The sequence below is a fragment of the Pteronotus mesoamericanus genome, unplaced genomic scaffold, assembly GCF_021234165.1.
Source record: "Pteronotus mesoamericanus isolate MK-2021 breed Mesoamerican mustached bat unplaced genomic scaffold, CSHL_Meso_final scaffold_165, whole genome shotgun sequence".
NCBI lineage: Eukaryota > Metazoa > Chordata > Mammalia > Chiroptera > Mormoopidae > Pteronotus > Pteronotus mesoamericanus.
The window spans coordinates 9,714,875-9,729,657 of NW_026555307.1; the positions used below are offsets into that span (position 1 = coordinate 9,714,875).

The 14,783-nt window shown below is 45.5% G+C and overlaps 1 protein-coding gene across 6 annotated transcripts in view; it reads left to right on the forward strand.

Annotated features, from left to right (window-relative positions):
- Nucleotides 1-14,783, forward strand: part of RYR1 (ryanodine receptor 1) — a 111,434-nt gene that overhangs the window by 83,579 nt on the left and 13,072 nt on the right. For all 6 annotated transcript variants that reach the window (XM_054589107.1, XM_054589110.1, XM_054589109.1 and 3 more), the window contains 3 exons: nucleotides 10,296-10,637; nucleotides 13,111-13,911; nucleotides 14,596-14,666. In XM_054589107.1, coding sequence (XP_054445082.1) covers nucleotides 10,296-10,637; nucleotides 13,111-13,911; nucleotides 14,596-14,666 — 1,214 coding nt within the window. The remainder of the gene's footprint in view (nucleotides 1-10,295; nucleotides 10,638-13,110; nucleotides 13,912-14,595; nucleotides 14,667-14,783) is intronic.

Genomic DNA, 14,783 nt, shown 5'->3' on the forward strand with positions numbered 1-14,783 from the left:
ATCGTGCCCTTCCTTGCTGCTTGCCTTGGGCAAGAGACTTCTCTGCGAGCCTCAGAGAAGTCTCCTTATCTATGAAATGGAATAAAACAGCCCTTGGAGTTGTTTTTAAGGTGAAATGCATTAACACAAATGAGAACCATTATTTCTATTATCATTATTAATAGTTATTTTTTAATTTAATCTTCATTGTCTTTTTTCCATTATCATTTAGTCCCCTTATAATAGTTATATTATTATTATAAATAGAGATCAGTTCATTGATAAACATCTACTGGGTTTCTCCTCTGTACCGTGGGCACAGCAATGACAAAGACAGACACAGCCCTGCCTTCATGAGGCTTATAGTCTAATGGCAGAGGCAGTCGCAAGTGACCACAGCATGTCTAAATAGTGAGGCTGTTAAGAGGGAGATGCAGAAACCAGCTTTATCCAGCAGCTCGCTCATCTGCCTCTGTCAGCCCCTCCACCCCAGCTTTACTGTCTCTCCTTATATAACACCAGGTAAGTCACTCGTCTGTTCTGAGCCCTCAGTTGCCTCCTCTGTGAAATGGGGCTAGAATAATAACATTCACTGTCTGACAGGGCTGACACTATCTGGGAGGCTGGACAGTGCCTGGAACACAGGAGCACTCAAGAGATGTTAGCTACTATTGTTATAGGCATGCCTCGGAGATATTGTGGGTTCAGTTCCAGACCACAGCAGCAAAGCAAAAGTTGCAACAAAGCAAGTCACATTTTTTTTTGTTTCCCAGTGCACATAAAAGTTATGTTTACATTATACTGTAGTCTGTTAAGTGTGCATTATGTCTAAAAAGCAATGTACCTACCTTATTTTAAAAATACTTTGTTGCTAAAAATTGCTAACTATCTTCTGAGCCTTCAGCAAGTCCTAATCTTTTTACTAGTACCCTCAGTGTGTTAAAAAACATAACAAACAAACAAAAAAACAGCAACTGTAAAGTGCTGTAAAATGCGGTTCAGCTGTACTGTTATTACTGCCAGATCATTTCCACCAGCATTTTGTTAACTTTTCGTTTTGAGATGACTTCAAGTGTATAGAGAACTTGCAAGAACAGTACATAGAATTTCTGAATACCCTTCACCCAGATTGCCCAAATGTTAACTTTTTACCACATCTGCTCTATGATGATTCCTCTTGACCTCTAAATATTTTTGTGTGTATCTCCTGATAACAAGTTCATTATCTTACATAAGCACAAAACAGTTATGCAAACCAGGCAATTAACAATGACATAAGGCTGTTATCTGTAGAGCTTATTCAACTTTCATTCATTTTTCTTCTCTGTCAAGGATCCAATCCAGGATCAGGAATTGCATTTAAGCATCCTGTCTCTTCAGTCTCCTTCATTTGGAACCCTTCCTTGGTCTTTGTCTTTCATGACCTTGACATTTTGGAAGAACAGAGGCCAGTTGTTTTATACAATGTCCCTCAGTGTGGGCTGTTCTGAGTTTTCATTATAATTCAATTCAGGTCACACATCTTTGGCAGGAACATCATAGAAGGGATGTGTCCTGCTCAGTGCATTGTATTAGGAGGTACATGATATTTGTTCTTCCCGTTACTGTTGGTGTGAGCTTGACTCCCTTGGGTAAGGTAGTATTTACCAGGGTCTCCACTGTAAAGAGACTATCATTCCCTTCAGTATCTTCTGAGGACCAGCTTTGAAACTATGTAAATATCATGCTCACCCTCTAGGGTTAGCATCCATTGATGATTCTTGCCTGAAACCATTATTACTATAGTAGTTGACATATGGTTGTTTTCCAATTTCACCATACCCTTCACCTTTATTAGGTACCATTTTACTGTATGGGAGAGTTTTTTCCTTCTCCATTTATTTATTCATTCATCTATGTATGTATGCATTGTTTGTGGGTTTGTTTGTTTGTTTTTTATATCAGCATAGACTCATTGCTGCTTCTATTCGAGGAGTGGAAATCACTACTGTTCACCGGCATCTAAATAAGCTCAGGGTTTCCTGAGTTAAAATAAAATGCCCACACCTCCTAGTTGTCCTCGGGGCCTCCCTGCCTCTCTTCCCTCAACTCAGCCGTTCCTCCAAAGAGCTTCTGCCTTCCCTCACTCCTTTCTCACCTCCTTCTCCTTCCCTGATTCAGGGTTTGCTGGCCTCTGTCCCTGCCATTCCCCTGAAACCACCTTGACCAAGGTCATTTAGTGGTCTCTTCACCGCTGACTCTCTCCTCTGACTTATGGTGGTGACATTTGCCACAGTCTGCCATTTTCTCCCCCAGGATTGCCTGCTTCCCTGGGTATCTGTGCCACACTCTCCTGGGACCCCCACCTTCCCTGCCAATCCCACACAGCCTCTTAAACATCACTGTCCCTGAGCTCTCTACCTTTAGGAAGAAGAGCTAACATTTATCATGTTCTCACTCTGTAGCAGATCCTGTGTGTAAACCAATTACAACTGACCCTCGAATAACATGGGTTTGCTTGCACAGGTCCACTATACACAGATTTTTTTTCAATAAATTTAAAATCGGTCCTCCATATCCCCACATTTCACATCCACGGATTTGACTAGCTACCATTGGCAATCTGGAGTGGGAAAAGACTGTATGCATCGTTCTGTACCATTTTATATGAGGGACTTGGGCATCCACGGACTTTGGTATCTGCAGGGGTTCCTGGAACCAATCCCCTGTGGATATCAAGGGATGAGTAAAGTTTTCGGGGAGTCAAAATTTACACATAGATTTTCAGCTGTGGGAGTTGGTGCCCCCAAACTGTGTGTTGTTCAAGGGTCGACCATAGTTCAATTAACCCATATTGCACCCTTATGTGGGAAGGACCATTTTTATTACCTCTTTACATAAGCGGAAACTGAGGCATGGGAGGGAGGGGTTGAAGTAACATGCTTAAGGTCACACAACAAATCAGTGAAAAAGTTGGAATTAGAACTCAGGAAGTCCAGTCTAGTCCAGTAAGTAGTCAGTGAGCGCCTCGTGGGTGCCAGGCCCCAGCTAGGAGTCCCAGGTCTACTCTGAAGATTGGCAGGGTTAGGGAGAAGCTCAGTGGGGGCTGGAGGAGAACACAAAAGCACTATGCAGAAGACAAAGTGCATGCCATTCATAATTTTAAAATGATTCTGCTCAGCAAAGGAAACCATCAATAAAATGGAAAGGCAACCTATGGAATGGGAGAAAATATTTACAAACAACATACCTGTTGAAGGGTTAATATAGAAAATATTCATACAACTCAAAAACAATAAAGCCAGTAACTCAATTTAAAAATGGCTTGAATAGACATTTTTCCAAAGGAAACATATAAATGACCAACAGGTACAGTAAGAGGTGCTCACCATCACTAATCATCGGGGAGATGCAAATCGAAACCACAATGAGACACCACCTCACACTGTCAGAATGGCAATTATCAAAAAGACAAGAGACAACAAGTATTGGTGAGAATGCAGAGAAAAAGAAAACTTTTTCTATGTTGGTGAGAATGAAAATTGGTGCAGCCATTATGGAAAACAGTATGGAGTTTCTCAAAAAAATTAAAAATAGAACTATCATACGATCCGGCAATTCCACTTCTGGGTATTTTTCCAAAGGAAATGAAACCATTATCTTAGCTATCTGTGCTCTCATGTTCATTGCAGCTTATTCACAATAGCCAAAATATGGAAACAACCTAAAGTATCTGTCATTGGATAAATGGATAAAGGATGAATGTCAAAGGAGATGTATATATGCCCACACCCAGTGGAATATTATTCAGCCTTTTTGGAAAAGAAGATCCTGTCATTTGTGGCAACAGAATGAACCTGCAGGGCACATGGTATCACTTATATTTGAAAGCTAAAAAAAAGAAGTCAAACTTGTAGAAACAGAAACAGAGAGTAGAAAAGTGAGTGGGGCAGGGAACAGGGAGAGCTTGGTAAAAGGGTACAGGCTTTCAGTTATGATTTTTTAAAAAATGGGTAAAGATCCCTCTGGACTGTTCAGGGCTTCACAATTCACAAGAGTTGACATTATGTACACATCTTTGTAGCTCAGTATCTCTTTCACAAAGTTACTATTTGTTTTATTTTTTTAATTTTTTTTTAATTTTATGTACATTGGTTTTATTTTTGGCTGAATAATACATTCACATGATTAAAATGTAAAATGTAACAAAGTACGAAGTGAGAAGTCTCTCACCTCTTTCTCAATCTACCCTTCCTCTACTTGCACTGCTGTGAGTAAGCATTAATTTCTCTTGTATCCTTCCATCATTTTTTCCAGATATTATTTTCTTCCTTTATTTTTTTTAAAGAATTTTATATATTTATTTTTAGAGAGAGGGGAAGGGAGTGAGAAAGAGAGGAAGAGAAACATCGATGTGTGAGAGAAACACCAGTTGGTTGCCTCTTGCACACCTGCACCTGGGGACCTGGCCCACAACCCAGGCATGTGCCCTGACTGGGAATCAAACCCTCATCATTTCAGTTAGTAGGCTGGCGCTCAATCCACTGAGCTACAACAGCCACAGCAACCAGGGCCTTCCTTTCTTTTATAATAGGTGATGGACTACATATACTAACCTGTATCACTTAATATATTTTGGAGATACAGACTATGCCCTCACTTTTTTTTCTTACAGGTGCCCAGTATACCTCTTTGTATAGATATTGTGGTTTATTTGATTATTCCCTGCTGACAGACACTTGCTCTGTTCTCAATCTTTTGCTATTGCAACACATTCTGTAGACAGGGCTGCCATAGATAACTGTGTACTTTACGAAGGTGCAGTTAATAACACAGATATTGTAGATTTCTAGGAGATGGAAGTAAGCGTGCTGAGGAAGGCTCCCTATGGACCATTAGCAATGCTGGCTACTATGACTACCCTTGTACATACATCATTCTATATGTGCAGTTATATCTATGGATAAACTTCCAAAAGTGGGATTGCTGGGTTAAAGGATAAATACATTTACCATCTGGACAGATTTTGCCATCCATCTTCCCTTCTCATTAACATCATGTGAGAGTGTCTGTTTCCCCACAGCCTCACCACCAGACCGCACTATTGAATATTTGGATTGTTGCCAATCTGATAGGTGAAAAACTGCATTGCACTACTAATTCACATTTCAACTATTATGGGACCTGTTAATCACCTTTTCATGTTATTTCTCTTGTATTACTTGTTCAGTGAAATGACCATGCCCTTGGCTTAATTTTCTCTTGGGATGTTGGTATTTTTCTTCTTGATTTCTAGGAACTCTTTATATATTAACTGATTATAACTTTGTTAGTGATAGGAATTGCATCGTTTTTTCAAGCTCATCACTTGTCTTTTGACTTTGCTTATGGTGGGTTGTTTTTGTTTATGAAATAGATAATACAGAAATTCATTCCTCTTGTAGAGAAATTCAGAACTTACAGCTATGATTGTGGTCACGTTTGTCCCCATCCCCAATCCTGTTCTCATCCCACCTCTCCAAAGGCTGCCACTATTAGCCACTCTCCAATTTTTTATTTCTGCATCTCCATTGATATGTAAACCTGCATTAAAAATATATAGCATTATTTTATGGTTTCCCAAGTTCTTCATAGTTGACAGAGTTCTTGATAAGTACTTTGCAGATTCCATACTTCCACTTTTGTTGGGAAAGCCCTTTCTGATGGTTAAAAACACATTAAAAGCTGCTGACTTATTCTTGGCCAGTACTGTTTTGAGGTTTTCTTATTTTTTTTAATCCGCAAATATTTTTGGATGTGTATCTAAATTAAAAGGCTTCTTTTTGAAAACATCTTTTTTGAAATGTAAATCACATTCCATAAAGTTCACCTATTTAAAATGTACAATTCAATGATTTTTTAGTATATTCACAGAATTGTGCAACCATCACTACAATCTAATTTTAGAATGTTTTAATCACCACTACCCCTCCGCAAAGAAAAACCATACCCTTTGGCAGTCACTTCCCGTTTCTCCCACCCAGGCCCCTGGCACCCACTAATCTACTTTCTGTCTCTTTACATTTGCCTATTCTGAACACTTTATAAAAATGGAATTCTACACTAGATGGTCTTTAAAAGCTTTCCTTTTATTTAACAAGCCACAATGTCTTTAAAACCCCTAACCAAAACCGAAACAATAAAACACAAAACAAAAAAAAAATCCACAATTCTTTAAATCATCAAATATCTAGTTGGTGTTCAAATTTCCAAGTCTCATGAATATCACATATAATTTTTTGCAACTTCTTTGAACCAAGATCCAAACAAGGCCCACCCATTTGCAATTGGTTGATATTTCTTTGAACCTCCTTTTATCTACTGCTTCTTTCCATCACTTTTGTGTTTTCTGGTGCTTCATCTGCTGGAGACCCAGGTTATTGATCCTGTAGAGCAGCGTTGCCTGACAGAAATACATTGTGAGCAATATATATAATTTAAAATTTTCTAGTACTCATGTTTTAGAAAAAGAAAAAAGAAAGATGTGATGTTATGTTTAACAATGTTTTATTTAACCTAACATATACAAAATATGATTTTGGCATATAATCAATTGAAAAATTATTAGATATTTTGCATTCTTTTTTTCACATTAAGTCTTCAAGCTCAAGTACATATTTTTTACACTTGCTCCAGCCATTATTCAAATGTTCAGTAGCCACCTGTGGCTCATAGCTATCATTCCACAGCTCTGTTTTTGCTTGTAGAATTTCTCACATTTCGGATCTGGCTGATGCAACCTTGTCATGTCACTTACTGTGTTCCTTTGTCCCCTGTGTTTCCTGTAAACTTGGGCTTAGGTCAAGAACCTTGATCAGACTCAGGTGTGGGATTTTTGTTTCTGTTTTTTTGTTTTGGGTTTTTGTTTGTTTGTTTGTTTGTTTGTTTTGCCAGCAGCTTCCTTTGTGGAGGCACACCTTGTCCCATGGTCTCTCCTTTTGTGATGTCCTCAGGCTTCATACCAGTGCCCAGACATGTTAGTTCATTAGAGATTGTGGAACCATGATCCTCTCATTCCTAAATGTTTGACCATTTACCAAACACTCTGTGGTTTTCCAAACTCTTCACAAATCTTTGCAGTTTTAAAACATGTTTTTGAGTTTCTTTATGGTTTAAAAAACAAGTTCAGGATTTTTTAAAAGGGACTTTTTAATTTTCATACATCGTAGCAATTATAAACTCTTCTCAGTTTTCAAGATGCTTAATTCATTTGACAATGATGTGTTGAGCACCGTGCACAGCAGCAAGCAAAACCGATGTCCCACCCTCAGAGCTAATGGGCCAGTGAGGAGGGGCAGTTAAAAAAAAGTAAATAAACTAAATAACTTCAGATTATGATCTGTGGTCTGAAGGAAATGAGTAGGGTGGCGTGCAAGAGAGTATGAGTTGAGTAAGCACTGTACTTGCTTACAAACTGGGTGGTCTGGAAAGGTCTTCCTAGAAGAGGATATTGAAGCTAAGAGCTGAAAAGTACCATGTGAAGGAGAGGGGCGGTGTTGTCACATCCCAGGTGAAGGGGACAGCAAGTGTAAAAGCTGAAAGGTGGTAACATAACAGGGGAATGCAAAGAAGTCTGTGTGGCTGGAGGGAGCTCTTGAGGGGAAGAGAGGAAGAAATAAAGTCTGAGAGGTGAGGGGGGCAGAAGTACAGGGCCTGGTTGGCTGCAGAGACTTTGACTTTCAACCTGAATAAGATGGAGCCAAAGGAGGATTCTGGCGGAAGAGGGGGAATGGAATGTGACCTGACTCAGATGTTACCAGGGTCGCTTTGGCTGTGTGTGAAGAACAGACTGTGAGGACCAACAGGGAGATAGGAGACGATGGGAATCAAAACCAGAGTGGGGTCCCTGGAGGGGAGGAAAGTGTGTGGGTCCTAGATGTGTTTAAAGTAGAGCTGGCAGATTTGCTGATGGATCAGGTGCAGGTGGTGATATAAGGAGGAATCAAGGATAATTCAAAGATTTTAGCTTAAGCACCTGGGTGGATGGTGATACTATTCCTGAGATGGTAACACTGTGGGAGGACAGGTTTTGAAATTAAGAGTTCAGTTTTGGCCATTTCCAATTTGAGGTAGAGATCCACAAAGAGATGTCAGGTAGGATTTCAGCTGTGACTGGATTCTGGAGAGCAGTCAGGGTGAGGATGTACACTTGGCCATCACTGGCATGAGATGACATCCAGAGCCTTGGGCCTCAATGATATCTCCATGGAGAATGTATATGTAAAGAAAGGGGTACAAATTCCAGGACTGGAGCCCCCAACCATTATAGACTTGGAAAAGAATACTACAGCAAAGGAAATGGACAGTGATTAGAGAAGGTATTTCGAAAGAAAGGGGTGGGCAAATGGGTGCTGATAGAGAGCAGCAAATCACAAGAGCAGAGTCCAAGACTCAATGGAGGGGATGGGGTCCTATGACCCCACTGGGTGGGAGAGGAGGCTTTTAAGTGGGACAGTGTCGCACTGCACCATAAAGGCAGGAGATAGTTCGGTGGAGCGAGGGTAGAAGGTGAGGAGTTCCTGTGTGATTATGTCTCCACACTCTGCGGTTTCTAGAGCCCTTCATGATTTGCAAAGCATGTTACTCATTTAGAAAGCATTTTGCAAAGCTCTTAGCTACAAAGCACTTTTTAAAGACAGAAAATTTCGCTTTTGTTCATACCCCAGAGCAGCATTTCTCAAACTGCATATTACAACCTACCTGTGGGTCATGAAATTAATTTAGTTAAGTCATGACCAGCATCTTTAGAAATAAAATAAAACATTACAGAGTGAATTGCACAGTGGAAGTCAGAACTGTGTCGTGGAATCTTTTTTTTTGTAAAATATATACTTAATGTGGGTGCAGTCAAAACATTTGAAAACCTGCCCTAGAGAACCTCTTGCAAAAGGTGCTTAGTAGATCAGCACCAGAATATTCAATGTAAGTGTTTTCTGCAAAGTAAAACACTGAAAACAACCTCAGTGTCCATCAACAGAATAAAGAGTGTTATATTTATAAAACAGGAATACTACAGAGCAGTAAATGGAATCACTTGATCTACATATCAACATGGACAGATCTGGAAAACATACCATTGAGCCCTGTCTGGTGTGGCTCAGTGGATTGTGTGCCAGCCTGCGAATCAAAGGGTCACCAGTTCGATTCCCAGTCAGAGCACATGTCTGGATTATAGGCCAGGTCCCCAAAGGAGGCGTGTGAGAGGCAACCACACATTGGTGTTTCTTTACCTCTCTTTCTCCCTTCCTTCCCCTCTCTCTAAAAATAAATAATAAAATAAAATCTTTAAAAAAGAAAAAGAAAACATACAGTTGAGTGAAAAGAAAAGCAAGCTTCAAATTACATGATTCTTAACATTTTTAAAAATGCATGGGATACTGTATATATTTTTGTGGGTAAATGATGGGATATAGGTAGTAGAAGTATTGACACATGTTTGGAAGGAGTTGGGAAGGATACAGCAACTCCTGGATTGCTGGTACCTTGCTGGGGGTTGGGGGAGTAAAGTAAGAGAAGGATACAGAGAGGGTTCTGTAATGTTTTAGTTCTAATCTATGTAGTATTTGAAAAATATCTCATCATGAGTATTTGTTAACTCTGGGGCAATGGGCATACCATTCTGTTTCCATGTGAAATTCAGAGTCCTCCATGTGTCAGGTGTCAGTTATTTAGTTTCTGGAAATTGGGGTGGGGTGGCACTTGTGAAAGGGGCAAAGGTTGTGGCATATATCAGTCAGGGCCCTATCTTTAAGGGTGCTGCCCTGCAGGAAAGAGTAGTAACCTAACTTGGAGATGGAAGGAGCTGTGTGGGCAGGGCTGCAGGACTCGCCTTGGAGCAAGAAGTGCCACAGTCAGGAAGCCAGGGCAAGAAGCACCACAGCTCCATTCTCCTCCTGCTCCCTGACCCTAACTGAAGGGACTCCACCTACAGCCACAGAACCAAGAGAGCCTATGGCGCAGAGCATGGGTGCCATCGGAGGCAGGGTGGAGAGCAACCCAAAAGGAGTACCAGGATCTCTTACCAATTATTACACAGGGACTCAGTTTCAGAGCAGTTCACACCTTGCCATCAATGTATCTCACAGTGGATGGGGGCTCAGCTTTGTGGAAATGCGGCATTTCAGTATTTAATGGCTGGTACAGCTTTGCCACTGCCAACATACTGCATGTCAGCCTTGGGTGCTGGTGATAAGGCTCTGGACTATTCTGTCTTCATGAAAAGTCCATAGTTGTTTTGAGATCATTGGGGCTCCCCAGGCCACCTCTCTGACCTCTTCCCCACCACTGTCCACACCCAGGCCATGGACAGCCAGAAGCAGTTCTCTGGTCCTGAAATCCAGTTCCTGCTGTCCTGTTCTGAAGCGGATGAAAATGAGATGATCAATTGTGAGGAGTTCGCCAACCGCTTCCAAGAGCCAGCCCGCGAAATCGGCTTCAACGTGGCGGTGCTGCTGACCAACCTGTCAGAGCATGTGCCGCACGACCCACGCCTTCGCAACTTCCTAGAGCTGGCTGAGAGTATCCTGGAGTACTTCAGGCCTTACCTGGGCCGCATCGAGATCATGGGCGCCTCACGCCGCATCGAGCGCATCTACTTTGAGATCTCGGAGACTAACCGCGCCCAGTGGGAGATGCCCCAGGTCAGAGGACCTGCACGCAGGCATGCTGGCCGGTGGGCTTTGGGGACATGCTCCGCGCATGCTTGGGCCCCACACAGGGCTGTGCATGCTCTTTGCACATCTGCTCTGAAGACCCTGATGGGCCTTTGCTCTGCTCATGCATGCCCATGTCCACCCTTTTGCACATATTTTATGGGCCCCACAGTGCCCTTGCACACCCTTGGTCCACCTCTTGCCCACCTCTAGCAGCCTTGGTGCATACATGGTTGCATACTTCACTTTGGCTGCTCACACACCATGCCTACCATTTGCACACTCACCCTGGAAGCCCTTACAGTCTTGATGCAACCAAGCCCACACTGTCATGTACTGGAACTCACCCCCTTGCTTGCCTTCCCAGCAGCCCCTGGTGTGCTCTCTCTTGGCCCTCGCCTACGCGTGCCCACATTTTGCACACTCACTTTGGGGATCTTGGAGGTACTTGGTATGCTGGCCTAGCCCTCACCAGCCACCGTATGTGCCCTCAGGTCCTAGCACACAGTGCCCATCCTACTTATTCTGGGCCCACATGTGAGTGCACATCTTGCACACTCACTTGGAGGACGTAGCTCTGGCATGCCATATGGTTGTTTATCCTTCAGTCATTCACCTCCCACATGCCTTCACTGTATCCCTGGCACACTTATGATCACCCACGCATGCGTGGAACACCCTCTCAAACACCCATAAAAAGCCCTTACATGTCCTTGGTGACCAGGCCTACTTCTTGGCCTGATGTGCCCTGGCTCAGCTCCTCCTATGCCCAGCCCAAATATCTGAATGCTCTTACACATTCACTTACTCCAAGAGTACACTCATGTGACCCTAGTACACCTCCTGCCCACCTCATACACTTAGCTAACATGTGGTTTCCATCACCTACTCTCTCACACTCCCACATGCCCTTCACACACCCTCAGCCCAGCTGTGCCCCTGTTGTCCTGTGGCCCTCCTGCTCACATACAAATTGCATACCAGCTTGCATATGCCTTGCATGCCCCTTAAACTCATACTTCCATTCTGTTCCTCAGATGCCCCCAGGCACCTGCATTCCCCTTCACATGTTCTTGTACACCCCTTCCCACTTGTAGCCCATGATACTTGTATCCCACCACCTCCTCAGCAACAGGGCCCCTCATGTCTTCTCAGTGGACACCTTGCTCATGCTCACCTGGGCTCATGTTCCACGCTGACCCTTTTCCTCATGTCTTGGGCCCTTGCACTGACTTCTGGACCCCCCGTGCATACTCATGCCTGCTTCACATGCACTGACCCTATGAATTGTAGGCCCCTCCCACACTAACGCCCCCCCCCCAGTTGGCACACTGAGACCCACATGATTGCATATCTCCCAATCTTCCCATGCCACCACACCTTCCTCACACCTGATTCCTCGCCTAGTTCCTGGTGCCCTCTCGCAAGGTTCTTGTGCAATGGGCCCTTCACGTTCACATAATCAACAGGAAGCCTCCAGAGCTTGCACACTCAGTTATGTCCTTTGGAGCACCATTGCATATTTACCAGCCCCCGCCCCGCCCCCCCACAATCTGGCCTAAAAGTGGTTGCACCATCCTTGCACCCAGATGTCTGCCAGATCCCTGCACCCATTGGAAGCTCAGGTTCTTTCCTGGACCTTCATACTCCTGTCCATGCTCTGGGATCTCTGTCCTCCTCTTTGCTGGTTTAGAACTCCCCACGCGACACTCATTTCCTTAGTGTATTCCTTCAAACATGCACATCCACCTGTTCACCCCTGCCTGTCCCACTTGTTGGTCAGGAGTGCACATATGCCGGTGTGGACCTGGAGCATTCCTGCAGCAGTATAATAGTAGCAAACACTACATGGCATTTATGAGGTGCCAGCTGCTGTTCCACTCCCCCAGCATGTTAACTCATTTAACCCTCACACCAACCTTATAATGTAGTCCCCCAATTTACAGAGGGAGGAAATGAGGTCCAAAGAGTTAGATGGAAACCACCGAGCTGCTCAGGGGCAGAATTGGGATTTGAACCCAGGCAGGCTGGCAGAACTTTTGCACTCAAGCACTATGCTGTCTCTTAGAGAAGCTAAAATCAGGGATTCTGGAGCCAGAGTGTTGGGAATTCCAATCCCACATCTTCCACCCATCAGCAGTGCACCAGAGCATGTGACTTTCAGTGCCTCAATTTCCTTATCTGTAAAATAGGATTAAGAGCCCTCCCGCCTAAGTGGTTGTTTGTGAGGATTAAATATATGAGAATATATGTAATAAACTTGGTACAAGGCCTGGCCTTGTTGAAATTCTTACAAGAGAAACCTCAGCGAGCGCTATAAACATTTACTATTAATAACGAAAACTATTACTTTTGCTTTAAATTATTAAAATATAAATACAAAATTATAAATAATGCTATGAATAACTGCGTAGAGCTGAAGCTGCTCCGTTGACCCCTTGTCCCCCCGCCCGCTCCGCAGGTGAAGGAGTCCAAGCGCCAGTTTATCTTCGACGTGGTGAACGAGGGCGGCGAGTCCGAGAAGATGGAGCTCTTCGTAAGCTTCTGTGAGGACACCATCTTCGAGATGCAGATCGCCGCGCAGATCTCGGAGCCCGAGGGCGAGCCCGAGGAGGACGATGACGAGAGCGCCAACGAGGCGGGCGCCGAGGGCGCCGAGGAGGGCGCGTCTGGGCCTGAGGGCGCGGCGGGGCCGGCAGCGGCAGGCGCGGCGGCCCGCGTGGCGGCGGCGTTGTCTCGAGCCCTGCACGGGCTCAGCTACCGGGGCCTGCGCCGGCGCGTGCGGCGGCTGCGGCGGCTGACGGCTCGGGAGGCGGCGGCGGCAGCGGGCGCGCTGCTCTGGGCCGCGGTGACGCACGCGGGGGCTGCGGGCGCGGGGTTGGCGGCGGGCGCGCTGCGCCTGCTCTGGGGCTCGCTTTTTGGCGGCGGCCTCGTGGAGGGGGCCAAGAAGGTGACGGTGACCGAGCTGCTGGCAGGCATGCCCGACCCCACGGGCGACGAGGTGCACGGCGAGCAGCCGGCCGGGTCTGGCGGAGACTCAGAGGGCGAGGGTGCGGGCGAGGGTGCCGGCGACGCCGCGGGGGGCGCTGGCGATGAGGAGGAGGCGCACGAGGCCGGCCCGAGAGGCACTGACGTGGCCGTGGCTGACGGGGGCCCCTTCCGGCCTGAAGCGGCCCCGGGAGGCCTCGGGGACATGGGTGACACGACGCCGGTGGAGCCGCCCACTCCAGAGGGCTCCCCCATCCTCAAGAGGAAGCTGGGGGTGAGACTGCAGGCGGGGGCTTCCGGGTTTGGGGGAGATTGGGGTTAGGAGGGGAAGAGAGACTCTCAGAGACAGGGATGAACGGAGAGAGAAACGGGAGAGCGAGCCTGAGAGAGAGACAGACAGACGGACAGGAGACTCTCAGAGAGACACTTAGAGACACAGAGAAATGGACTCAGAGGTCTCCACGTGAAGAAAGGCTCCTGGTGAAAGAGGTGGTGTTTCTGTGAGAGGCAAAGAGAAAGATGTCTGGAGCCACAGAAAGCAGAGATCCGCAAGACAGAGTTTCCCGGGAAACGCAACCAAAAACTAAAAACAGCCGAGATGGGGTCAGGGGCATTGGAAAAGACCCTCAGAGATACAGATGGTTGTGGGGAATGAGTCATCCACGTGACCAAGGCCCCTACAGCATCCTCTGGCCCGTGGTGCTATGAGTGCCCCAGGGGGTGTGGTTGTCAGGGGGATGGGAAACATGGGGGAGAAGAGCTCCACTTGATGCTACACCTCTCAGCCTCAGTTGCCCCTCTGTAAAGTGAGAGTCTTAATCACTCTTCCTCCTAGTGGAGGGATAGTAAAGTAGCCCCAGGGGGATGACCAGAAAGGGACACAAAGATGAGCAGGCAGGTCAATGCTGAGAGGCACCAAGGGATGGGGGCTTGGCCCTCACGCTTACCCTACCACCAGGTGGATGGAGAGGAAGAGGAGCTGCCTCCAGAACCGGAGCCAGAACCTGAGCCTGAGCCCGAGAAAGCCGAGTGAGTGGCCTTGGGGCCCATGGTGCCCAGCCACTATCATTGTCTCCATCCTGGACTGAGACCCTCCTGAGGGCTCAAACCAGGAGGCTGTCCTGGGCACCCTGTGTCCTTAGCATC